The following is a 25,714-nucleotide window of genomic DNA, read 5'->3' on the forward strand; positions in this document are numbered from 1 at the left end:
AGCAAACACAGCCTCAATCGCCCTGAGCTGACTTGTGTGGCGGTGCAGGAGGGTGGGGTCAGGCTGATAAACCTGCCTGCCGGCCGGGGCCTGGTCACCTGGAGCGTGGGAGGGCCCCCAGGTAACACCCTAGAGGCTTGATAGGCCTCATTCAGCCGTCTGAGGTCTGGGATCAGGGTGGTGCGGTGGAGGTGGAGGTCGACGCCGTGTTTAAACAGGTCGATGCAGTGATTGGCTGATCGCGGCCAAGCCACCAATAAAAGCACTGTGGCATTAGGGCCTTTATTTTAGGAGACATCGAAGCAAACACAAACACATTTTCTTTTTAAACGGGTAAAAGAAGATGATGAGGTAGAAGGGATGTTTCATTAATCACCATAGGGATTAACTCGTCCTATTTGAGGAGTGGTCTCCCCATGATCCCCCTCAAAGCTCCATGTACCTTCTACCACAGCAGAGGGTAACAAGCCCTTAACGCTGGAGGGGGAAACGTCTGACAACAATAAATCAGGTCTATCAGAAGACAATAGTGGAGCTTGATAAGATTACGATTGCAGCTGTAAAGTCCATGTGTGTGTGATTAATGGAGACAGACTGTCGCCTCTCTGTTAACCACACTTGCATGACTCACACAAACACACACACAAGCACGTATATATACACGTGCACACACACACACACACTCACACGTATACATAAAGTGCAGGCACGTGATCGCACGCACACACGTGCACACACACACACACACACACACCAAGAAACCAAAAGCGACACACACACACACACATACAGAACAAATGGAAGCATCGTGCACAAACACGCACACACATAAACACGATAGCTCAGTAGATAGGGAAACACACGACAAGGTTTCCAACAGTTCTACAGCCTCTATCAATCATGAGGGGAACGCAGTAGGCCTCTACTTTTGTGTTTGCATTATTAAAGATTATTTCCGTATTAACTGTATTTTATTTCCTTTTAGACAACAGGTTAGATGTGTGCATTTGAACAGGTCAGTATGGTTCTGATGCCTCTGTGTTTGGAGAATTGGGAGAAATTATATAATATTTGTTGTTGAAACCCTGCCACAAAATGAATACGTTAGTCCAACATGAGAGGCAAGGCAGCCTTTTTACTTGCAGACCAAGAGACACCCCTTTAGTTACTCAGATGGTTTCTTCCAATACTTTAAATCATGTGCAGCTGAGTCAGTGGGTGTAGATCTGTGAATGATCTGCTCTGATTCACATTGTACCCACGCTTCATCTAACAATTAGAGTTAAGAATGGGGGAAAGGATACATATTAAAAAAAGCTTTATTTGCTCATTTCATGACTGCAGTGCCTCTTTCAGTAAGTCATGGAAGTTAGAGGCTCATAATTGCAAACACACAGGATTGGTAAGTAGTTGAGTGTCACCTGGAGAAGCTTCACTCACCATAACCCTTGACAACATGAGATTGATGTTCGATTCCTTCAAACTGGAGGCAAAGGAAACTAAAACTGATTCCTACCAAATATTCATTATTTCCTCTTCACTTGTGAATCCCTCCTTCCTCCCAGAAACCATTTTCATGTGACGATTGTGACAAGAACTTCTGCACACGCTACCAACTGACCAGACACCAGCTAAACCACAGTGGGGACAGACCGCACAAGTTAACCTCTGCCACCATCACCCAGCATCTCAAACCTTCAGTGTGTAGTCTCTGGTTTGCAATGTACCTTTTGATGAATGTTTTGTTGTTTCCTGCAGGTGCCAGGCTGATGGCTGTGGTGAGGCGTTTGTCAGCCAATCAAGTATGAAAAACCACATGGATAAAAGCCACCATAACGAGGGAAAACCCTACAAGGTACTGGTAACGGTGTTTGGTGTCTGTAAACGTGTCTTATCATTGAGACTTGAAGCATTCCTTTTTAGTATATTATCCAAACTCCTCGCCCTTGTTGAAGGTGAGTGCATGGAATGTTTGTTGGCTTATTAATCATGATTGAGTGTTGCTGTCGTCAGTGTAACCATCAGGGCTGTGGAAAGGACTTCAGCAAGAGGCATCAACTGAAGGCCCATGTGTATGAGCACACCAAGGTCCTGCCCTTCCAGTGAGTACCACCCAGATGTTATTACTGCTGTTGCTTTATGGCATCTCTCACTATGGTCTGTTTGCTGTGATACAGTTGTACCGTCACTGGATGTACAAGGGAGTTCCCTTCTCGTGGGTCACTTGATCATCACAAGAAGGTCCATCAAGGTGTGTGGGCTTTTTAATCTTTTTATTTATCTTATTGTATTTAACCTTCTTGAGAACTAGACCTCCAATCGGTAGGGTATTCTAGCGTTAAGGGTGTTTGACTCTCAGCTGGCTGGTCCTTGGCTCAATTCCCATCTTCTGCAGTCTTACCTGTTGGTTTCCTCAGGCAAGAGGCCTCATCCCTACCAGCTCCAGTGAATGTGTGTTCTCTGGGTCTAGGTTACCCCTGTGAAGAAGACGGCTGTCCCTTCCAGGGCAAGACCTGGTCCGCGTACCAGACCCACAAGAAGGAGCACAGAGGTAGACTTCTTAACTCTTCTCCTGAAGGGATCCAATCCATTTCATGGCTTCATCCCCAGTTTGGCCATTCTACTTTGTTTCTTTAGTCAAGCTGCCTTGCGACAAGTGCAAGAAGCAATTCAACAACGACCGCTTCCTGCTTCTGCACAAGCGCCATGTCCACCTGGGGGTGAAGAAAGAGCTGGCCTGCCCCCACAAGTGTGGCAAGAGCTTCACGCGGCAGTTCCACCTGGAGAGCCACGTCCTGTTGGAGCACAAGGGCATGCGGGCCTTCGGCTGCGCCTCCCCTGGCTGTGGGAAGCGCTTCGCCATGAAGGTACAGACTACCCTCCGCTGGTGGAGGTACAGACTACCCTCCGCTGGTGGAGGTACTGACTACCCTCCGCTGGTGGAGGTACAGACTACCCTCCGCTGGTGGAGGTACAGACTACCCTCCGCTGGTGGAGGTACAGACTACCCTCCGCTGGTGGAGGTACAGACTACCCTCCGCTGGTGGAGGTACAGACTACCCTCCGCTGGTGGAGGTACAGACTACCCTCCGCTGGTGGAGGTACAGACTACCCTCCGCTGGTGGAGGTACAGACTACCCTCCGCTGGTGGAGGTACTGACTACCCTCCGCTGGTGGAGGCTTTTCATTCTGTTGGCTTTGAGGACGATCCAGTCTTGTGCAATATTTAATGTGTTGTGTACCAAACCTTGCCCTTAGTTAAAGATGGAGGCATTCATATACAGATGTTGTTTATATTCTAGGAAAGTCTTTGGCGACACGGAGTGGTGCACGACCCTAAAAGGAAGACGGTAACATGGTTTACCCACAAGTTTTATCAATGAAAGTGAGCCCCGTTTTGTTTTGAACATTCCACGGTTTTGTTTTCCAGAACCTGCGGCCCAAGACCCCCCAGCCTGGGGGAGACACGGCGCCGCTGAAGGCTAAACCCACCTCGGCAGAGGGCTGCATGCTGGCAGCTAAGCTGGAGCGCACCAAGATGGGCGACTCCTGAGGCAACTGGGACCAAGAAGTCGTTACTACCAATGTACCTTGTCTTGCTAGAAAGCGTCGTACCTTGTCTTGCTAGAAAGCGTCATACCTTTTTTGTTTAAAGTGCTTATTTATTCTTTCCTGCTTATAAAGTAAATCATCAGCATGCCTGAGTCATCTTCTTCATCAAGTTGGCCGCTTGAGGCTTCTGCAAACTTGACGACAAGCGTTTCAAATGGCCTAGCGCTTTCACACAGACGGCAGGCACTGTTCCTTCACAGGAGAGCTTTATTAATCAAACAGAATACACATTCACACATGTAGAAAACTCCAGCAGGAGGACGGCTGGACGCCATGGTAATGAGGCCTCGGGGCAGGCGGGCCCCAGGGTGTGGCAGGTATCTAGTAAGGCCTGGGGCGTAGTCATCTGGACAGCACTGGTATTGCAGATAAAAATGTTTATAAAGTGACACGTGGCCTTCTCGCCGTTGCAGAGGGTCATTCGGGGGGGGGGGGGGGGTCTAATACTAGGCTTTAGTTCTACGTAAATGTTGCCTCCGTAAGGGTTCTAATGCAGCCCGTTGACGATGGAGGGCAGCCTGCTGCTAGGTCAGCTAACCAAAGCAGGCTCCCTCCGTGTGGATGGGAGTGAAGACAACATGACCACGTGAGGGGTGCAACTCCACAAGGGGATGTGGCACACTGACACAGATCCCCTCACCAGGATGACTGATGGGGAACCCTGATGCATCTACAACAGTTCTGAATGGTTTGGTCCTTGTGTATACATCCCGGTGTGGACTCGTGTAGCTAATGGGGAACCCCTCCACAGTGGAGTGGAGGATCAGCGGCCTGGGCCAGGACACCACGGTGAGGGCTAGGCTAGGACCCCCACAGTGAGGGCCTGGCATCAGCGCTAGGCCAGTCTCCCGGGCCAGGACACCACGGTGAGGGCTAGGCCAGGCTCCCGGGCCAGGACACCACGGTGAGGGCCACCCGGCTCCGCTGCTCCTTCAGCATGGGCACCAGCGCCGAGTGGCTCATGCCCGCCGTCGACAGCCCGTTCACCGCCACGATCATGTCACCGCACCTAGGACGCCAAGCACAGAAGGAAATCACCACCGAGCGGCATTCTGGTGTTCGCTTGTCAACTCGCCCTAGAACATCGCTTAGTCTTTCAATAATGTGAGCCATCTAATATTGACATGTCTTTTGAGGGGAAACCTTCAATTCCATTGAATGTGTTCAGTCTATTTACATTATTAGTTTTCATTGTTTACCCCTTCTAGAAGATTTACCGAGCCAATAAAGAGGGCGAAGGCTGCCCCGGCTCCAGCTCCACCAGCACCTGGGGTTATCAGCTCCGCTGGTGTGTGTGTATGCTGGGGCAGGGTGGGGTCATGGGTGTGAAGACTGATGACTCACTTAAGGCGCCCATCGTAGTACGCAGGTGTTCCCAGGACAATGGTCTTGATAAAGAAGGCCTGGTTGCCGTGGGTTTCCTCGTACCCTCCCACGATGCTGAAGCCCCAGCTGCCCGGGTGGCTCCGGCGCAGCACTATCTCGTGACTACTGTGGAGGTAGCTGGGGACAGAGCAGGAAGCATCAGCACGCAGCGCCTCCACAGGGGGGAGCGATGGGAAACAGGGGGAGATAAAGAAGGAATGTGGAGATAGAGAAGGTAAACACTACTGGGAATGAAGATAGAGGAAACAACACTAACTTTTGTTGTTGAACTCTTGTGGTTCTACGGGGTACTGAGTACTGGGGTTTGGACTATGACATTGTAATCCATTTTGGAGTAATCTATTATTCCCCTATTTTTCTGTAGTTCTTTATTTCTCTGATGAAACCTTTGTCCCTGTTGCCACACTTAATGGGGAAATACAGGAGGCTACTTCCATCTTTAGATTTACTTTACTTTAATAATCAATAAAGTTTCTCCATCAATCTTTCTTCTTCTTCTTCTCCTTCCAGATCAGCGGGAGGGAGGGGGGGAGGGGTGGTGTTCTCACCTGGGCAGCCCCAGCCACATGACCCAGGAGGGGAGGGGGGGGGGACTCACCTGGGCAGCCCCAGCCACATGACCCAGGAGGGGAGGGGGACTCACCTGGGCAGCCCCAGCCACATGACCCAGGAGGGGGGGGCGGAGGGGGGGGGGGGGGGTGGACTCACCTGGGCAGCCCCAGCCACATGACCCAGGAGGGGAGGGGTGGTGTTCTCACCTGGGCAGCCCCAGCCACATGACCCAGGAGGGGGGGGCGGAGGGGGGGGGGGGGGTGGACTCACCTGGGCAGCCCCAGCCACATGACCCAGGAGGGGGACCAGTTTGCGTCGTAGTCGCTGTCGTGGCTGTGGGCCAGCAGCTGGTCCTGCTGGCCCCGCTCCTCCAGCAGGGTCACCTCCAGGGCCCTCAGCTGGACTGCGGGCGTGGCCGCGCTGGCCTTCAGGGTGCCCACCGCCTCGCTGTGGCTCAGGTAGGTCAGGTCCTGGCCGTTGATGCTCAGCAGGATGTCGCCTGTGGGATCAGGGCGGGGCGGCGGCGGGAGAGACGGGATAGAGGGATTAGAAGAGAGGCGGCTGTCTGACCCGGGGATTCCACCGGATGCGTTACGGCAACGTTACGGCTGCGGCACGTCTTGGCCGCGAATTTGCCCTGCTTGCATTTAACACCGGGCGCGTTACGGCAGCGCAACGCTGCCTTGCGACCCAGCCGTATTCACGCGAGATCACGAGATCCCGCGATAATCCTAAACCTAATGTACTCACCTTCCACTCCCAAAACTACTGCAATTAAATGCCAGGCTTTGTCCTTTCTGACATTGTTCTTATAAAAAGGATGATTTGAGACCCTTTGATTGATTGACTGCTGACCTGGTGCCACCGGTCATGACGTAATAATGTTGGTGTTTTATTTATTGTGTTTTATTTTGAAAATTGAGCGGAATGCTCTATGGCTTTTACTTTTTCACTTCCTGCCCTGATCGATCTGCTCTGTTGAAATTGACGCGGTTCAGCAACGGCTTGCGGCAAAAATAGAAATGCTAAGGAATGATAGCGCTGCGGCACGGCGAGCCGCTCCTGGGACGTTGCTGAGACGTTCCGCAGCCGCGCCCGGTGGAAATGGTCTCATTGATTAGAGTGGAACCTATCTGCTGCGGTGACCGCGGCCAAGACGTGCCGCTGCCGTAACGTTGCTGTAACGCGTCCGGTGGAATCGAGCCTTGATGGGATGGATGTGTTGGGATCTCAGACGGGTTCACCGCCTAAGCCCCACCTGTAGGCCTAAGCCCCACCTGTAGGCCTAAGCCCCACCTGTTGGCCTAAGCCCCACCTGTAGGCCTAAGCACCACCTGTAGGCCTAAGCCCCACCTGTAGGGCTAAGCCCCACCTGTAGGCCTAAGCCCCACCTGTAGGCCTGAACCCCAACTGCATTAATGACGTGACCCAATGACTTTCATTGGCTTCAATAAAAAGTTGAAAATAGTACAAACATGCTGTTGCTAGTGAATGTGTTAACAAAGGTGGTGGTCTAGCTATGCTCTATTTCATTCTTTGTACGTCAGGAACCTCCAATAAAAGGCCAGAGTGTCTCTCCAGGGAATGAAGAAGACTCTAGCTGTGTTGTTGTAGGTCCCAGTACAAGGGCGAGGATTAGTTCCCCCTCAACTCAACTCAAGCTCCAGAGTTAACTCGCCTCGTTTGATTCGTCCGTCCCTGGACAAGCAGCCGTGTGGTTGGACACTGGTCACGAAGATTGGCAGCTCGCCACTCTTGCTGCCCCGCCCCCCGGCGACAGTCATGCCGAGGGACTCCTGGGGCTCCTTCTTCACAGTGATATGTTTCTCTTTACAGCTTACACACTGGGAGAGGTCCTGGAGAAAGAGGGCCAAATAACACTGGTTTCAAAATAAATGTTTATTTTTCAAGTTTTCAATGATTTCTCTATCGGGTGTAGGGACTTTTAATGTGATCTGAGAATCTGTGGCACATCAGCCCACTAATAATAAACATTGGCTTCTGTTTTTGAACAATGAAGCAAAATGATGAGCTGTAGGTTCAGCTCATTGAATGCAACATGGTCATTTTCCTCTTACACAACAACCACGTATGTGAAGTATTAACTATTGTAAAGGCTACAATAACCTGATAAGGCCTTGTGTTTTTCCCTAAGACTCTGCTCCTGCTCACTTTGTTTACACTGTGATGTAAGCTGGGAATTGTGATCAACGATCTGATTGGCTAACTGGGGATGACCCTGAGTTAACTGACGAGGGACATCAGATCACTTCCTGAAGCTGTAGTTACACAACGCCTCGGCATGGAAGCCACATACAAGAATAAACATTCAAGAAACCTGGGAGCAATGTTGCCAGATTGGGCCAGATCTTTCACCCAATCTGGTAACGCTGTCTGGGAGTCTTTCCACAAACAAACACACATACACACACACACATATTAACACACACGCATGTACACACACACACCCACCCAGCCACCCACCCACACACACAGGTGTGTGTGCTTACTCGGTGGGTGGTAGCGCGGGATGGGTGCGTCGGCACAGGGCTGGGGCTGCCGCTGTGGTTAGGCAGGAAGTGGTCAAGGCAGTACAGGTCTCTGGTGGAGCTTGACTTAGGAGGTGGGGGCGGAGTCGGCTTGGTGGGCCGGCCAATCAACAGGTGGACCCTCTCTCCGCTGGCCTATGAACACAGCAGCAGCAGGAGCACTTGAGGAACTCGCATTTTTGGTCTCTTCGTCTTGTAAGATGTTCTGTTATGTGTCAAATCACTTGTACGTGTATAGTCCCTAACCACACTTCTCAGAGGGCTTCCCAGGCCCAGGTCCTAACCTACGACCTCCAAAGGCCAGATAAACACGCCATCTTGAATGCCCCCAAAGAAAGACTTCCAAAGGGTTTTAAGAACTACAAAGAGGGACCAACACAGGGTCTGTACCTGGATGATCTGGGCGGCCTGCTCCGGGGTGCCGTGCCGCAGGTCCTGGTCGTTGACCGCCAGCACGCGGTCGTTGCCCCACAGCCGTCCGTCCTTGGCGGCCAGCCCCCCGTCAAGCAGGTCCAGCACGAACACGCCCGCCTCGTCGGTGCGCCGCACCAGCTTGATGCCCAGCTGCTCCGACGAGTCCCTCTTGGTCAGCGTGATGCGCAGGCTGGCCGGGCTGGCCGGCGCGCCCTCGGGGGTGGAGCAGGGGGCGTGGGGGATGCCAGGGGTGGAGGAGGAGGAGGAGGAGGGGGCTGGCGGCGCCCGGGAGGCGCAGCGGCGCTCCCGGAGCACGGTGAGCTGTAGCGAGGTGCAGGGTCGCGCCAGCGTGGAGCGGGCGAAGCTGTGGGCCGTGTTGCTGATGTCCACGTTGTTCACCTATAGGGGGAGACGCAGAGAGACCACCAGGGAGGAGGAGGAGGTCAGGAGGCAGTGCTGCACAGCAGAGTGGTAGTGGAACCGGCCGCAGGGCGACTGGAACGGGTTGGCGGTCAATAGCCGAATCTCCAGTCCAACACTAAGTAATGAGTTAGTCTTTTTGAATCAATTATGAAAGACTAGTACTAAGAGCAGCCACAATGGGGATCCAGACAGAAGCACCTGTAGGATCTGGTCCCCAGCGAGCAGCCTGCCATCCCTGGAGATGACCCCCTCCCGGTACACCTCCTGGATCACCACGTTGATGAGGGGCGTCTCGTTGCCCCCCACGATGCTGATGCCCAGCTCCACGTAAGGGTTGGCGCGGTGCACCTCTATGGTGGTGATCTCCCCCTCTGGGAGGGAGGGCAGCTTCACGCAGCCTAAAGGACACACATAACCTCGCTGTACACCGGCAGGAAACACACACGCTGTGTCCTATTCAACGCACAAACCTGAGCTCCCCTGAGAATACACCAGCCGGGCTGGGCGTTAAACCGAAGAGTGATGCTGTTGAGAGCTGCTCGCTTTCGCTTACACTATCTTTCACCTTCTGTGTGGGTAACCCTATCTCGCTATTTCTCGCTCGCTCACTCTCTCTGTCTCTGTCTCTCTTTCTCTTTTATCCAATGCATCGTCCGAAAGAAGAAGGACATAACATAGTTCCCTGCTGGCTTGGTAAAGAATTGCTTTATTATGCTAGCTCCTACGTATGGCGATTAACTCCCTTAACTCTTACTACTCATTTAATTCCTGGCTATCTGCAGCATTCACCATGAAGGAGACACCTAGCTGAAGGGAAGGGGTGAGGTCATACCCTCTTCAGCCGAGAGGGGCGGGGACTCTGAGCAGTCCCAGCCAGAGGAGGCGGAGCTAACTGAGCGGAGGAGGTGGATGCAGGGGTTACTGAGGGGCCTCTTGACCCTGGGAACAACGCACTCCAGCCCTACCACGCCTGGGGGAAGAGAGAGAGAGAGAGAGAGAGAGAGAGAGAGAGAGAGAGAGAGAGAGAGAGAGAGAGAGAGAGAGAGAGAGAGAGAGAGAGAGAGAGAGAGAGAGAGAGAGAGAGAGAGAGAGAGAGAAAGCCAGCCAGCGAGCGAGCGAGAGAGAGAGAGAGCCAGCGAGAGAGCGAGAGAGAGAGAGAGAGAAAGGCTGTCAATCATTTGCTCTAAATTGACTGAAATGCAGCATTTCAACAAGTTCAACCAGGGCTTTTGGTTTATACACAGGGCCCTTCGAGGGCCCCGTCCCCAGGGCCCCCACTCACTCTCCTCCTCTGTGCTCTCCTCGAAGGCGGGGTTGTCCAGTCCCGGCTCCTCCGTCCACAGGGAGGCGCTGCGGCAGACCGTGGTGGGGGGGGGCGCAGGGGCCGGTGAGGGGGTGGCGTCCCTCAGGTCCGTCTCCGGCGGCGACAAGGGGGATCTGGAGGGACTGGTCACCATGGCAACGCCCCTGTCCCCGCCTTTGCACCGCTGGCCGTCCACGCCCGTCTGCTGGGTCTGGGTCCCGGGGCACCTGGAGCCAGTGGACCACAACAACGGGGCCTCAGTGAACCGGGACTCCAACTGCCAACCACAACCCCCAACTACACAATTTGCGGGCACACACACACTCACACACACAAACACACACACACATCCCACATCGCACACACAAACACGCAGACAAGTACAAGTACAAGCCAGACAGTTGTGTCTGCTGGTTTGATCTGACACTTGACAAAGACACAATCTTTGGCACTTATTGAACACCCCCAAGATCACCCCCTCCCTCCCTACTGGGCCAGAGAGAAGATCACCCCCTTCCCCTTTTGTCAAACAGAAAAAAACTCACAGACCCAAACAAATTGAGGTCCATCCCTCTACAACTGAGTGAAACAAGTTCACTCACTCTATACTTTGGAGCTATTATTGGGTTCCTACGGGATCTTGTCATTTAAATCAAGTTTTAAATGTAAACCCAATGCGGAGGAGAGGGTTGGAAGCCTTCAACAGTCAGCAACACAGCTGACTGTGGGAAAAGATGGTCGCTGTGAGCAACAGCTTGTTAGGATAGGCTTGTTAGCAACAATCTCCTCTAAGACTTAAATTAAGCGCTGAAAAGCTTATATCAAGGACCTGATTAACTTCAGGTCAGCACTCGGCAAACAGGCATGCAGCAATTACAATATAATGCAACAATATCATATCAATATTATTGTATTATATGTTATCAATCAATAATCCCAGGAAGGAAAAAATGCATCCTCTTTCCACAGCAGGTCCCAGTAGTTTTCTTTACTTTCTCCAAGTATTTACTGGCCATTCAAACTATGAAGGTCCACTCAATTTGAAATGTCCATCTAGCGATGTGAAGGTCTCCCCGTGTTTCCTTCCCTTTCCTCCTCCGTCTGAACATCAGCAACGGGCACGACCGACCGATGCGTCCCCACGCCAAAGGGAGATTTCTTCTTCAGAAGACGAAGAAGAAAACTACGACAAAACCAGCAAGGAAAAGAATCAAGGGGGAGGACTGAAGAGTGAAGACTGAAGACCTCGAGGAAGGAGAGGAGAGGGAGCTGCTGAGGCCAGATGCTGGCCTGACGGACGGACGGACGGCTCGACTCACCACAAACCCGGATTCCCCTTGGCCGTTTCGCAGAAGAAGGTGTTGAAGAGATCCTTGGAGTTGAAGTTGCTGAGCATGGCGGCGCAGTGAGTCCACGGAGGATGTGTGGCCGACCAAAGGCAGAGGACAGTGGTGCTAGCGAGCTCCTAATCCCCCGTCACATGACCTACCGCACAGTAATCCCCCTCAGGGTCTCACGGTACCTGGGTCTGACGCGTCAGGAGTCAAACTATGCGGACCGGCACGAGACCGTATGGGGTCGAAACGAGTGCACTTGTGTGCGTGTGTGTGTGTGTGTGTGTGTTCGTATGCATATATATATATATATATATATATATGTATATGTGGCTTGAGTTTGCATTTGTGAAGAACAGCAATGGAAGGAATTAAGGCGTTATTTACTGGGAGTGCAGAGAGTTGGTCACTCCACTGCTGTTAACAGTGGAGGAATGTATGAATCGACATGCTCAGTAAATAATGCATATACGTCTAATAATCTGTAGGATTTAATGTGAAGTGCAACACTCTATTTGAGTTGTTGTTATAACTCTTTTGAATCATTTCAATCGGACACATGCAAAGGGCCACAGCATGTTGCCTTGGCCTGGACGCTTGGGCTCCATCCCCAGGGTCCCCCACCCAGACGGGCAGCCACTTCCCCTGCTCCCTAGAGCCCTCGCAGCACCCCTCTGTGGGGGGGTCCTACCTGTGTTTGAGGTGGGCCTCCAGGTCGCAGCGGGGCATGCTGAGGGAGCAGGCGGGGGCGTGGGGGCAGGACACAGACAGCTTGTCCAGCAGCTTGTGGACCAGGATGCTGGAGCGACGGCACGCCTGCAGCTGCAGCCGCGTGCGGTCCAGCGGGCAGAAGTCGCGGTCCTGCAGGAAGCTGCGCAGGCAGCGGGCGCAGAAGGTGTGGCCGCAGGGCGTGTCCAGCGGCTGCACCAGCGGCTGGAGGCAGATGTGGCACACCAGGTCGTCGTCCACCTCCAGCCGGTAGTTGTACAGGTGGTTCTCCCTGGAGCGGTGCACCTGGCCGCACTCACAGCAGGCCGCCTCCAGGGGCACCACGGGGTCCAGGGGCCCGGCCGGGCCCACCTCGCACCCCGGGCTGCCCATCTTGGCTCCTCCTCCTCCGCCTCCCCCCGATCTAGCTTTGGCACGAATGACTTCAGTGGGCGATGGGGCCGCCGTGACGCGGTGGGGGGGGGGTCGGAGGGTCGGAGGTGGGGGGGGGGGTCCTGGTCCTGTATCCGTATGCTTCAAAGGATGAGCAGGTTGTGGAGAGGACAGCCGCCCCCCAGTGGCCAATGGCGCATCACCCTGAAGGGGGGAGGGGGAAGACAGTGTAGTTACACAGATGTGACACCAAACCAACAAGTGTGCTGTGCTTGTTTGTTCGGTCATTTTGGATTTCTGCTCTGTGCACGTGAGTCCACGTGCACTACGGACATGTGTGTTCGAGATGAGTCCATGTGCGTGTATATGTATGTGTCTGTGTGTGCATGTGTGTGTGTGTGTGTGTGTGTGTATACGGGGTGTGTTTGTGTGTGTCCAGATTATGTACGGCGCTCCTGCCCACTAATCTGACAGTATAATCTCTGCTTCACTCTCGCCTGATGCAATCTTCCAATTCCGCAGAGAGACAGAGAGAGAGAAAGAGAGAGAGAGAGAGAGAGAGAGAGAGAGAGAGAGAGAGAGAGAGAGAGAGAGAGAGAGAGAGAGAGAGAGAGAGAGAGAGAGAGAGAGAGAGAGAGAGAGAGAGAGGGAAGAGAGAGAGACAGAAAGAGAGAAAGAGAGGGAGAGAGAGAGAGAGAGAGAGAGGGAAGAGAGAGAGATAGATATGGGATTGAGGGAGAGCGAGGAGACATATCAGAGGAAAGTGGGATTTGCGACAGAAGGAACCACAGCAGAGGAGACGGAGAGAGGGGCCTGGGAGAGGGAGGCTGTGAGGAGAGATAAGGCAGAGTACGCAGGATTCAGAGCTGGGAGACGGCGGGCGATCGATAGGCACGGGTTGTGTGTGTAAACCAAAGAAACGTGATACAATAAGACGATACATCTAATAACAACAACCGCGCTGTGAATACGATTGCTGAAATGTTCTCCAACATGGCCTCCACAGAGAAGTGTCTCTCACCCTGTGGCTGCTGTGTACACTCCCTTTTCATTGGTCCATCTGGGGCACACACACGCCTCCCTGCCAACCAGGGAGGGGGAACACAAACACATCTCTGTGATGACTAGAGTCTCTCTTTAAAATATCGCCCCACTGACCCCCCCCCCCCCCCCGGCAGCAGATGCAGAAAACAAATGCGTGGCGTGTGCGATAGCGCTTGCTACATCTCTAGTGCGTTCCACGTATACAAAGTGTCAGAGCTCTGCTGTCGTCCATTAGCGCTTTAGCTTCCTCCCCGCGGCCCGAGGGCTAGCCGCCGCCGCCACCGCCGCCGTCATTTAACCAAGCACCAGGGGGCGTGGCCGGGATCTGGGGCGGCCAGTGCCACACTGACTACCTGCCTCTGTTCTGCACAACAAAAAAAACAGGGTGGAGGAGGGGGTAGGGTGGGGGTATGCTGCTGCTCCTGTCTCCATGACGACCTGGAGCCTGTTCAGCGGGGCTTGACATTCACAGTGGAGCCGGGGAAGGATGCAGCGGAGCCACACAACAGATGCACTTCCCTCAGCAGGACATTAGTCTCATCCATGATACCCGGGCAGAGGGAGGGAAGGGGCTCTCAACAGACCCTTGTTCTCTCTCTCTCTCTCTCTCTCTCTCTCTCTCTCTCTCTCTCTCTCTCTCTCTCTCTCTCTCTCTCTCTCTCTCTCTCTCTCTCTCTCTCTCTCTCTCTCTCTCTCTCTCTCTCTCTCTCTCTCTCTCTCTCTCTCCCTGGTAGTAGACCTGTCCCTGGGACTAAAGTGGGGCGAGTACACCTTTCCCTGGTAGTAAACCTGTCCCTGCAGTAGACTTGTACCTGGGACCATAGGGGGCTGGTAGTAGACCTGTCCCTGGTAGTAGACCTGTCCCTGGGACTATAGGGGGCTGGTAGTAGACCTGTCCCTGGGACTATAGGGGGCTTGTAGTAGACCTGTCCCTGGGACTATAGGGGGCTTGTAGTAGACCTGTCCCTGGGACTATAGGGGGCTGGTAGTAGACCTGTCCCTGGGACCAGAGGGGGCTGGTAGTAGACCTGTCCCTGGAAGTAGACCTGTTTCTGGGACCATAGGTGTTGGTAGTAGACCTGTCCCGGGTAGTAGACCTGTCTCTGGGACTAGAGGGGGCTGGTAGTAGTGGCAGTACTTATCCTACCCTGCTCTTAAGTACATGTGCCTGGGCCTGTGTGACTAGATGCTTCTGTCTTTATCCGGCAGCTGGACATGAATTAATCATGAGGACACAAGGCTTCTCTGTGTCTGTAACAAAGCTCTGACATCATCACATCACATCACATCACATGCACACACACACACACACACACACACGCACACACACACACACACACACACACACACACACACACACACACACACACACACACACACACACACACACACACACACACACACACACACACACACACACACATGGGACTAAAACTCACACATGCCTTGCCTTAATGAAAATATGGACAAATGTAGGATACACAAACATACATACAGTACATGAACACACACACACACACACACACACACACACACACACACACACACACACACACACACACACACACACACACACACACACACACACACACACACACACACACACACACACACACACACACACACACACAAATCTTTGATATCCTTGTACCTAAAATGGACCCGGTGCCTAGTGTTAATTAATAAGTTAGGTCTCAAAGTCGTCCCTGTGCCAGCAGCTCTGAGCCACCCAGAGGCACTTAACTCAAGGAACAGATTTCAGAGGAAACGCCATCCTTTTAAAGTCTGTGTGTATGTGTGTGTGTGTGTGTGTGTGTGTGTGTGTGTGTGTGTGTGTGTGTGTGTGTGTGTGTGTGTGTGTATGCGTGTGTATAGGTGTCTGTGTGTGTGTGTGTGTGTGTCTTCTGCGTGTGTATACATTTGTGTGTGTCAGTGTGTGTTCATCCAATATTTGTCACTGCAATTCATAGGTTGCTTTGTTTGGCCACACATTCTCAGCTCTATATAGTCATTTCTGATGCATTCTCTGCATGCATAACCTACACATAACATGCCAGTCACACACCCATACACATACGATTGCGTTCACCTGTCTATAACATGTAACACACAGCCCAGTAGGTCCACCGCCAATAACGACCTTGCATGCAAATATGACTTTTCCTTTTCCAGACATGATGGAATGACGTTGGTGTAACATTCAAGTGTTCTCGGCAAATGCACATCTCCATCCTCCCCATCTCCCCTCGGTCGACTCCTATTTAACATCAGTTTCGGAGGCCACTGCTCTCCTTATATGGATAGGCATAGATCCATCAACATCCGTTCTGCAAGATGTTCGCTGCAATATAATAACATTATAGGGGAAATAATTCGGAATAATTGATTGCAAAAAACATAGGCTGCTGCCTTGCATTTCCAACACCGCTATTTGCATTTCTCCTCATCACTAATGTCTCATGATTAACCCTCTGGCTATAGGCGTTGAACACATTTGCACAGACGCTAGCGGTATGATTCTGTCTTTCTGTCATCTGCCTGCTCCATTTCACCGTCCAGAGCAGAAACACACAGCAGCTCGGGGGTCAGATCCCACTACAGAAACCTCTTAGATACCCGACAAGACACAGTGACAGTGTGGACGAGCAATGACATAACATGCAACCAAACGTTACCTGTTCCGGCGTCTACCTTCGTGCCGTGAACTCGGGCCCCGAAAGGGGACAATTAGCTGCGGGACTTTAATCACACATTCCCCGCAACAAACCGTTCCGCAACCGCACGAAAACGCCCCCGTCGCTCTCGCTGTGGCGGACCGCCCATCGCTGTCCGTCAGGACGGGGGGGGGGGGGGGGGGGGTGGAGTTATAGCTCCACGGGGCGGGGCCTGGAGCCATCGCTCCGAAGACAAGCGTGAGGTGACTTCTCAAATGCCTGTTTATAACAACACGTTGGAAACACTGCTTGTGTTGAGTAGTGGCACTTGTCTGTTAAAAGATCGATCGTTTGTAATAAAATTCGATTGCTATTGGTTTTTTAATTTGCATTGATACATGTATCTTATTTTTTTTTAAATAGATAGGCATTTGTTAAGCACACAACTTGAGGTCCTCGCTGGAAAGACCCCGAATGGAGGTAAACAACTCATTGGGTTCTGTGTACCTCCAACATTTCGACCACCACACGATGGCAGATGACAATGATCTGGAGAAGTATGTACCTTCCTGAAACATAACTCTAGCAACGTTAGTGGAATAAAATGACGTTTTTCTCGTATGTTCTCCTCGTTATCCTACAAGTCTAGCCACTGTGCCCTCAAAGCAGGATATTCTCTGTGTGTGTGTGTGTGTGTGTGTGTGTGTGTGTGTGTGTGTGTGTGTGTCTGTGTCTGTGTCTGTGTCTGTGTCTGTGTCTGTGTCTGTGTCTGTGTCTGTGTCTGTGTCTGTGTCTGTGTCTGTGTCTGTGTCTGTGTCTGTGTCTGTGTCTGTGTCTGTGTCCGTGTCCGTGTCTGTGTGTCAGATAGGTAAGTATATTAATCCTAATAGTATTTTCGGGGGTGTACTCCTGTTGATTAAAGTTCTCACTAACTTGTCTCTTCCACTGTAGCAGAGCTGATATCACAGTTCTGTTCAAACCAGGGCACGCTGTCCTCTACTGCCTCTCCTCAGCTCCTCCACTCCTCTCCTGACCCTGTGACGCATCGTGCGTTCTTCTTGCTTCATTAAATTATATCTTCTACTTGGCAGTGCTGCTTTTTGTGTGTCACCTCTATCCTGTCACATACTCCAGCAGCCAAGAGCAGACACAAGAACGTTTCCAGCTCCTCTTTTTATTATTAACTCCCTCCACAGGATGTTGACCGATTTGAGTGTTTTCTTCCCTTCAGACGAGCGATAGACGAGCTCCTGAGAGAGACCAACAGGGCCCGGGCCAGGGTGGAGACCATGGGGCCTTCAGGATGGTAGGGGTTCTGCGGTCTCTGTGGTTATAGTGGGGCTAACATGTATTCAGATGGAACTTACATTTGCATTAACAATTGTTAGGTTAACCCATTCCCTGGATAACAAAGACAGTTAGGATAAGATGCTACACAATTAAGAACTATAATTAAGTACGATATACAATAAGTGGGTACATTAAATGCCAGGACGTATAACATACAATAAGTAGGAGGCCTGGGAGGGGGGGGCTATGCAGGGTCTAGGTGATATGGTGTATTCTATTACAGTCCTATATTGTGTATTATTTTTCCTTGCCACATTATAAGAATGTCTGACTCCAGTTGAAGAGATGGATTTGTGAGAAAAGATTATCTCGGAAACAATTATAAAATAATCTGTGCTTTTTAAAACCCTGACATTGAATAAGGGATATCATTCCGTGGTCAGTAATGTGTGGTGCTCAGTTGTTATCATCTAGACACCCCAGCCAGCTGAGGGGACCCCTAACCCCAAGCCTCTCTCCCCCAGGATGAAGTGTCCGCTACGCCGCACCAACAAGCGCTTCCTCGTCAACACGCTGCGCTCCAGCGGCCTGCAGCGCCGCCCCACTGGGCCCACGGCGGGCCAGGCCGCCGCCGCAGGGTGCCTGGGGAGTGACTCCCTCCCTGGGGGAGAGCACCACGACAAAACCCCTCCCAGGGACTCCTCCCCCCGCGACCCAGGCCGCAGCAGCCATCGCCACCACAAACGCCATTTGATCAGCAGGAGACGGGAGCAGGAAGATGGAAACAAAAGTGGACATTTCCACAAAGTAATGGACAGGAGAGGCGGAGGACCTGCTGAAGGTAGAGACACTGAGGCACAGAGACTGCATTCTGGACACTCCTCCTCCAGAAGCCACTCCCCTCTTGGGGAATATTCAAGAGGCAGCCAATCGGGAAGGACTCGGTCAAGCTCACCTGCTGCAGGCTCACAAAGTGGGAGGAGCCAGAAGTGACATGGCGCTGAATCTACAGAGGTCCAGAGGGTCGTCTCCTGCTGTGTTCTCCTTCAGGATATCGGCTCAGAAAGGTGGGGAGACCATTGAGGTTTTCCAAATTCAAAGCATTGCTCTTATAATTATCTGCTGAAACATAACTGAGGCATTTTCTGTGACCATGTGCCTCTTTGGTGTCCTTTTTTTTTTTTTTTTTTTTTTTTTTTAATGTATTATTTTAAGATCTAGTGTTAAAAATAATGAAAATTTTACAGTTTGGAGGAAAATATATAATTCTTATTATGTAAGTGTTCCTTGTGTTTTAGCTGTTTAATAGAATACTGAGATATCAATTTTCTAACTTTCAAATTAAATTCTCTGACTTTAGATTCTGCAACTGGACTGTTGATTTAATTTTGAACTCAGAGCTTTAGTTTATTCTATTTTGTCTGTCCGTGTCTGATTTTACTTTCATTTATTTATGTGAAAATGTGTTTATTGAGTCCTATTTTACTGAATGTTTTACTGTTGAAATTACAATTCAACTAAGATAAGGCAGTGTGCTGTCTCTAGATACCTCCAAGCTCCTCTCAAACCAGACGATACATTAACCTATTAGTTATATTTCACTGTGGATTAAACTTTTTCTGTTCAAATGTAGTACAGCAAATGTGTGTGCTCACTTATTATCACTCATTTATTATTGAAAAAAAGACTAATTAGATTAAGACCCCCATCCTGCAGTGGCAGTTCTAGACTATTCCATCATGGGGACAGCAATTATAAACACGGTGCATGGCAATGTTTATCCCTCTTTTGCGACAGGTAAAATGGATGTATATTTCAGCACCACATTTACAGTTTCCTGATTATTGACTTTACTTTGTGAAAATAATCTCTCAGACAGGCCCCTAAAGCTTAATTTGCAATATTTAATTGGGCATATTTATATATTTTTTTTATTTTCCACGATAAAGAATGGAAGTTCAACATCATTGTTTGCAAAGAACATTGATGTTCATTTAGGTTGATAATGATAGACTTTCTGTCTATCGTCTGCAAAAATAAATCATTATTTGTAGCTCCACATTTAGGGGGGCCACAGGCTGTGTGTAGGTGTGTGTGGGGGGGAGGGGGGTCCCATTAGGGTCTCAGGAATGTTTGTGACATGAAAATGAATTCGAGTGACCCTTTGACACTGGAATTTTACGTAGTTCTATTTTGAGAGAGAAGTTGGCCTATTTCTTACCTGATTGATTAATGGTGTTGGTTATTTTCGGCAGAGCAAGGTTTGATTTCTATTATTATGTGATTAGCATTCTACGGGCATTGCTAAATCGCCAGGAGTGTTTACACAAGCCATGCTCTTGCCACTCGGTAACAATGTTTTATCAGGCCTCTGACTTATTGACACACGTATCAGAAGAGGGCTGCACCTAAAGAAACGGAATATGTTGCCTCTTTGTCTGCTGCCGTTGTAGGCCTACCACTCGACTGTCCAATTGCCTTCAACACTTAAATAAAACCGAGCGAGCGTTATAATAAATCACTTCATAATAAATGTATCAGCAATCAGTGATGATCAACTAATAAGTAGTGAAGATTACCATGATTGAGGCTAATCGATATCCATTATGCAAGATAAACTCATTATAAACGTATCAAATAGGTAATAAAAACTGGATAACAAATCTGTGCTGCACCTGTTTCTGTACTGTCTGGAAGCATCATTGATTTCCCGATAAAAAGTTTCCCAATAATTATAAACAAGTCAATTATAAAATTGTCGTTGTCCGCTCAATACATTTCTCAGTCGTGTCTCCACAGAACTGCGTGCGTGTGTCTGATATGACGGCTCTTCTGCAGGACGACAGGGCGACATCAGGCGCTCTAGTGGCAGGACGCTCCATCTGCTGTTTGGACGTGTCTGCTTCATTTAGCTCGTCAGATTTATTGTCTTGGAACCATCCTTTGGCGACATTGCAATAACCTAGCTATATATTTAGGAGCAATCACTTGGTATGGTGATTACGTAAAGGACTAGGATATCGTGTTAAGCGACTATATGCTTTATACATTTCTCAGTTTGAGTAATAAATGACGTGGCTGAAAAGTGGACTTGAGTTCGCTTTAAGCGCGTCATGCTTCATAAACCATGCTCTACGTCTCCAGGGGACAGCTCCTCCGCGGGACTATCACTCCCCTCACACCATCTATAAACACCATTACGCACACAGTATGGCTGAATCGACTGTACTGAGTAGAACTTTATTGCATCACTGAGTGCCACATTAAGATACAATAGGTTAAGTATAATTGCGTTTGAGGAAAGTAAGTAAAAATTGACCCCCAAATTGACCTTTTATAGTCCACAGACAGAGTAAAGTAAAAAAAAAAAAAAGTAAAATGGGGTTGAGTGTGATATATGGAGGCTTAAAGGAAGTGTTGACACGGTGAGCTCCCGAGTGGTGCAGACCTGCAGGGCCACCAAACCGCCGTCTGCTAATTGAGTTCTGCTCCCTCACTCCACCCTAATTCGCTGACCGAGGCGAGAGGTGTTTAATGAGGCGCAACTAGTCGGCCAAATGGCCAGCAAACAAAGAGGGCCGAGAGTGAGGAGGATCCCTCTTTGTTTGCCATCACCAGGGACTTATCGTGTCCAGGCCAGGGCCGGGCAGACTTTACGCATTGCTAAATGATGCAGCTAGAGGTAGAAAGGTTTTAAAAGCACCAAAGGATAGAAGGAAGGAAGGATGCGCATTAAAAGCAATATTTTCACACCAGTGTCCAAGACAACTATATCGACGTCACCTTATCTCAGAGGTCGACCGCTGCTTGAGCCTCCACGGATATCGATTCACCCAGAATCAGCAGTAGGCGTCCATATATATATATATATATATATATATATATATATATATATATATATATATATATACCTGGCAACGCTGGCTCAATGGTGGACACGTTCTTTAATTCTCCTTCCAGCTCACCGTCTCATAAATATTCGTTACCCCAAAAAGGGTATAAGAAAAATAGAAAAAGATAATAATAAATTAGTATTTTCCCTGTAAAGCCCTACTGTCTGATGTTAAACCGTTATATCTGAGTTATATGACAGGGGAGCAGTAAAACCGCGGAGTCCACAGCTCAGGACTCACATCAGAGCGCCTCACCGTTGTGAGTCAACACGGAGACCAATGGCCAGGGCGCAGCCGGGTCACATGGTCAGAGGCTGACACACCTGTGCAGCCGCGAGGCCTTGAGTGGCGCCAGACGTCGGAGATCGCAGGTGGAGAAGAAGGTCCACTCCGAAGGAAGGGGAAGTGTGCGTGTTAGTGTCTGAGTGTGTGTGTTTGTTTGTGTGTGTGTGTGTGTGTGTGTGTGTTTGTGTGTGTGTGTGTGTGCGTGCGTGTTTGTGTGTATGCGTGAGGGCTCGAGCGCACGCAACGCGCTGCAGGTGTCGGTCCCCCGCCATGAATCGAGAAGAGCCCTACTACAACTCCCAGGTGTTCAAGGACTCGTGCGTGTACCAGAGATCCCCCACGGAGGACTTCTGCCACAGCCCGCCACCATGTCTGTACATGAGCCGACAGGTGCACTCGGTATACTCAGCCCCGGTCCTCGGGGGCATGGAGGCGGCCAGCTTGCCCGACATCGGGCCCTACATGCCCCTGCGAGAAGACCCGTGCGGACACCAGCTTCACCACCCGCAGCAGTCGGTCCCGCCACCCGCCGGGGGCTACGGAGAGGCTGGAGACGTGGCCCTATGTGCCGACCGGAACCGACATCACCTGCCGTTCCCCTGGATGAAGACCACCAAGTCCCACACGCACACATGGAAGGGCCAGTGGACAGGTAACCGTGAACTCGCAATTAACTTTTTCAAAATAGCGCAGTAGGCCTATTTAAAAACTCAACAGGAATTAAGAACTATAGTCTAAGTTTAGATGAATGAGTGGTTGTCCAGGCTATAACCCTTCATGAGACTATAGGACCCCTCATTACAAATGTAGCCTATTATACATGGACCGCGGCTCCGTCGCACCTGAAACTGGTTTTAAAAATGCAAAATGATGGTTCCAAAGTTCATCCGAGGCTGACTTTCTAATCACTAGTGGGTTAAGACGTTGAAGTTGACATCCTGTTCTGAACAATATTATCCTGGGTGTTTCAGTTTACCTTGTCACAGTGAAGGGCCGAGAGGTCAGCTCTGGTTTCGGCCTTATCGCCTTATAATTAGCAGTGTTCACAACTGAAGAAATGCTCTCCTAAAACCACGGCCACCAATGGGTTCAGAAAGGTTCATGTCTTCGTCTGTGAAGAACCGTTGGTTAAATGGTAATTCATGTTTGATAATCAATTATCCCGAGCGATAGTGAATCGGCCTATTCATTCATCAGATAAAGGGTCCATTTTATATTCCATAAAGTGTGTAGTTTATCAATGTAATTCGGAAATACAGTATACATATTAGTGCTAGTCTTACATCTATACAATTAAATAAGTACAACAAAACACATAGGCATACATGCATACTAAATGCATACTAATTAAAGGTCAACCATTTAAATCCGTTTTTGCTCCGAAATGAGCGCATGCCACAGATGTGTTGAGCGTAGGCCCATATTCTCCCACATTTGGTTCTGCTCATATAGAAGCACAAACGGATTTAAATGCTAATATTCTTTAAGAAACGCAGTGGTCCGATACACTAATCCGACATTCCCTTTGATTGTAATTAACTTAAATGAAAACAAATGGGAGGGAATGGGGATATGTAGGAGGTGTTCGCCCATTAAGGAATTAAGGCCATTATAAAAATAACTCTTAACAAATATATTGACGTTTGAAAGGTTTGACAGTTGAACATTTTTTAAAGTTCTCCTAAATCTCCTGAAATAGCTACGTCGATCAAGGATGCCTGGTCGTCCATCGACGACGTTCAACACACACACACACACACACACACACACACACACACACACACACACACACACACACACACACACACACACACACACACACACACACACACACACACACACACACACACACACACACACACACACACACGCACTGCTTATTTTTTTGTTCTTGTGGCCCCAGACTTCTTCACCCTCTGACGCTAATGAAACACATCCATTAATCCATCCAATTTATCCACTAAGTCTTCCATCCATTAATCCATTCATCCATTGATTCTTCCATCCATCCATCCATCCATTGATTAATCCATCCATCTTCTGTGTATTTGTGTATGCGTGTGTCGCTTCACGCAGGCTCCTACATGACGGCGGAGTCGGAGGAGAACAAGCGCACGAGAACGGCCTACACGCGCGCTCAGCTGCTTGAGCTCGAGAAAGAGTTCCTGTTCAACCGATACATCTCGCGGCCGCGGCGCGTGGAGCTCGCGCTGACCCTCAGCCTCACCGAGCGCCACATCAAGATCTGGTTCCAGAACCGGCGCATGAAGTGGAAGAAGGAGGAGGACCGCCGCAGGACGCGCGGGAGCGAGCCGGACCAGGACTCCTCCGTTACCTCGGGGGGCCTTGGGGGGGAGGCCAGCCCGGCGCGCGGCGGGGCGGCGGTCCCATCCACGAGCCTCGGGAGCGCCTCCACCGGCAGCCCGCCCTTATCTCCCGTACTAAGCGGCTCCCTCGAGTGCTCCCGGGAGCCCGCTTAGGCACCGACCGAACCGACGACCCGCAACACGGCGCTTATGCAGACTGACTGATAGACGAGACGCTGAGGTCTGGGTCTCATCTCATTAAGGATCCGGTGATTTCCCCAAGGCCGTGGAAGCAACGCATCCTGGGACATGTTGTATGATCTGTTGGGGTTTACATCGGAACCTTCTCCCATGTGTGAGACATGAGGCCCGTGGCGGTGGGTTTAGAGTGGACCTCCTGACGGGACTGAAGACCCGCCACACGTCATCTTAGGCTGCTCCGGACACTCACTGACTGGAATGTCGACCTAATGATAATAACATGCTGGGAATTTAAATATATATTGGCTGGTTTTAAATAAAGAATAATCAATATAACTAGGCCTAATGCAATTAATTATCAGTATTTATTCGAGATTCGAAGAAAGGAGCTCGACACGTGGGTTTATTGCAAAGGCTTCTTTAATAAAGGTCCTTTATAACTTATGCTTCTGGTCGCTGTGTACGAGGCTCTGCAGCCGCAGGCGGCAGATCTCCTTCACCTCCTCGACCCCGCGAGCCCTCTCCTGCGCTTGCGTGTTCCCCAGACGCTCTCGCAGCTGCTCCACGATGCTCGTCCGGTCGTTCATCCGAGCGCACACCACGAACGGGAAACCGAAACGCGCTTTGTACTCAGCGTTGAGGCGCGTCATGCGCGAGACCTCCGCGGCGCCCATGCGGTCCAGCCCGGCGGCGCCCTGCTCCTCGCGAGACTCAGGGGTTAGGGTGCCGCTCTGCAGGTCCTTACCCGCGAGATCAGGGTGGCACCTGAGGATGCCTTCTTTACCTGCAGAGGAGAACACGGTTTTGGTTTCTTTCGGTTCACATCCTGTTATCCAGTTGAATAGGATCCGGGTGCACCTGGCCTGGGTTTAGTCTCACTGTGTGGGTAATGGATGATGGTACCAGTTTGTAGAGCACTAGGCCTGAGAAACACTGTGTGTGTGTGTGTGTGTGTGTGTGTGTGTGTGTGTGTGTGTGTGTGTGTGTGTGTGTGTGTGTGGTTACTAGCTCGCAGAGAGCAGCAGGCTACCTGATTCAGGAAGCGCCTCGATGAAGGCATTGATGGCGGCCTCTATGGCAGCCCCGCTCGGGAAGGGGCGCCCTGACCACACCGCTGCGGCTATGATGGGACATCGCTCCACTACGTTGCCAAAAATACTCACGAAATCTTCGTAAGGAAGACTATTTATTGCTTCGATATCCATGCTTTCGTTCACAGAGTTGCGTTTAAATTGTGGAAAGATCCACCCATTTCTGTGGCACCGCCCGCCTCAGGGACGTCCCGGTAGAAAAACAGATGCAATTTAGCGTTTATCTTGACCTTCGGACAAAAGATAAAATGACGCACTGAAGATCAAAGGTCATCC

General features: G+C 50.5%; 5 protein-coding genes across 5 annotated transcripts; 3 read left to right on the top strand and 2 right to left on the bottom strand.

The window, feature by feature from the left end:
• Positions 1-1,202: 1,202 nt before the first annotated feature.
• On the top strand, positions 1,203-3,697 carry gtf3ab (general transcription factor IIIA, b). Its single transcript, XM_056584480.1, has 9 exons — positions 1,203-1,402; positions 1,566-1,660; positions 1,759-1,855; positions 2,014-2,102; positions 2,178-2,251; positions 2,471-2,551; positions 2,638-2,867; positions 3,303-3,350; positions 3,431-3,697. The coding sequence occupies exons 1-9, from the start codon at positions 1,289-1,291 to the stop codon at positions 3,551-3,553; spliced, it is 951 nt and encodes a 316-aa protein (XP_056440455.1). The 5' UTR covers positions 1,203-1,288; the 3' UTR covers positions 3,554-3,697.
• lnx2a (ligand of numb-protein X 2a) lies at positions 3,075-16,490 on the bottom strand. The gene is made up of 11 exons (XM_056584478.1): positions 16,394-16,490; positions 12,265-12,878; positions 10,219-10,466; positions 9,769-9,906; positions 9,135-9,334; positions 8,490-8,912; positions 8,061-8,234; positions 7,229-7,406; positions 5,821-6,049; positions 4,957-5,115; positions 3,075-4,621 (listed from the first exon to the last, which is right to left on the bottom strand). Exons 2-11 carry the CDS (start codon positions 12,672-12,674, stop codon positions 4,486-4,488), a joined length of 2,295 nt encoding a protein of 764 aa, XP_056440453.1. The 5' UTR covers positions 12,675-12,878; positions 16,394-16,490; the 3' UTR covers positions 3,075-4,485.
• Positions 16,491-16,653: 163 nt separating this feature from the next.
• On the top strand, positions 16,654-19,590 carry si:ch211-140b10.6 (protein POLR1D-like). The gene is made up of 3 exons (XM_056584271.1): positions 16,654-16,929; positions 17,604-17,678; positions 18,187-19,590. Exons 1-3 carry the CDS (start codon positions 16,847-16,849, stop codon positions 18,653-18,655), a joined length of 627 nt encoding a protein of 208 aa, XP_056440246.1. The 5' UTR covers positions 16,654-16,846; the 3' UTR covers positions 18,656-19,590.
• A 2,159-nt stretch (positions 19,591-21,749) lies between these two features.
• Positions 21,750-24,925, top strand: pdx1 (pancreatic and duodenal homeobox 1). The gene is made up of 2 exons (XM_056584737.1): positions 21,750-22,492; positions 23,917-24,925. The coding sequence occupies exons 1-2, from the start codon at positions 22,111-22,113 to the stop codon at positions 24,318-24,320; spliced, it is 786 nt and encodes a 261-aa protein (XP_056440712.1). The 5' UTR covers positions 21,750-22,110; the 3' UTR covers positions 24,321-24,925.
• urad (ureidoimidazoline (2-oxo-4-hydroxy-4-carboxy-5-) decarboxylase) lies at positions 24,739-25,704 on the bottom strand. The gene is made up of 2 exons (XM_056584738.1): positions 25,378-25,704; positions 24,739-25,131 (listed from the first exon to the last, which is right to left on the bottom strand). The coding sequence occupies exons 1-2, from the start codon at positions 25,550-25,552 to the stop codon at positions 24,782-24,784; spliced, it is 525 nt and encodes a 174-aa protein (XP_056440713.1). The 5' UTR covers positions 25,553-25,704; the 3' UTR covers positions 24,739-24,781.
• Positions 25,705-25,714: the final 10 nt, after the last annotated feature.

The sequence above is a fragment of the Gadus chalcogrammus genome, chromosome 23 (genome assembly GCF_026213295.1).
Source record: "Gadus chalcogrammus isolate NIFS_2021 chromosome 23, NIFS_Gcha_1.0, whole genome shotgun sequence".
NCBI classification, from domain to species: domain Eukaryota; kingdom Metazoa; phylum Chordata; class Actinopteri; order Gadiformes; family Gadidae; genus Gadus; species Gadus chalcogrammus.

Excerpts from the sequence above, each read along its gene's own strand:
- lnx2a (XM_056584478.1), bottom strand. The coding sequence starts at position 12,674 with ATGGGCAGCCCGGGGTGCGAGGTGGGCCCGGCCGGGCCCCTGGACCCC. Across the intron at positions 9,907-10,218 it reads GGAGAGCACAGAGGAGGAGA|GCGTGGTAGGGCTGGAGTGC; the intron begins GTGAGTGGGGGC and ends CTCTTCCCCCAG. Across the intron at positions 8,235-8,489 it reads AGGCCGCCCAGATCATCCAG|GCCAGCGGAGAGAGGGTCCA; the intron begins GTACAGACCCTG and ends CTGTGTTCATAG.
- urad (XM_056584738.1), bottom strand. The coding sequence starts at position 25,552 with ATGGATATCGAAGCAATAAATAGTCTTCCTTACGAAGATTTCGTGAGT. Across the intron at positions 25,132-25,377 it reads CGAGGCGCTTCCTGAATCAG|GTAAAGAAGGCATCCTCAGG; the intron begins GTAGCCTGCTGC and ends TCTCCTCTGCAG.
- pdx1 (XM_056584737.1), top strand. The coding sequence starts at position 22,111 with ATGAATCGAGAAGAGCCCTACTACAACTCCCAGGTGTTCAAGGACTCG. Across the intron at positions 22,493-23,916 it reads ATGGAAGGGCCAGTGGACAG|GCTCCTACATGACGGCGGAG; the intron begins GTAACCGTGAAC and ends CGCTTCACGCAG.
- si:ch211-140b10.6 (XM_056584271.1), top strand. The coding sequence starts at position 16,847 with ATGGAGGTAAACAACTCATTGGGTTCTGTGTACCTCCAACATTTCGAC. Across the intron at positions 16,930-17,603 it reads GATGACAATGATCTGGAGAA|ACGAGCGATAGACGAGCTCC; the intron begins GTATGTACCTTC and ends TCTTCCCTTCAG. Across the intron at positions 17,679-18,186 it reads ACCATGGGGCCTTCAGGATG|GATGAAGTGTCCGCTACGCC; the intron begins GTAGGGGTTCTG and ends TCTCTCCCCCAG.
- gtf3ab (XM_056584480.1), top strand. The coding sequence starts at position 1,289 with ATGGGGGAAAGGATACATATTAAAAAAAGCTTTATTTGCTCATTTCAT. Across the intron at positions 2,103-2,177 it reads ACCAAGGTCCTGCCCTTCCA|TTGTACCGTCACTGGATGTA; the intron begins GTGAGTACCACC and ends GCTGTGATACAG. Across the intron at positions 2,552-2,637 it reads CCACAAGAAGGAGCACAGAG|TCAAGCTGCCTTGCGACAAG; the intron begins GTAGACTTCTTA and ends TTGTTTCTTTAG.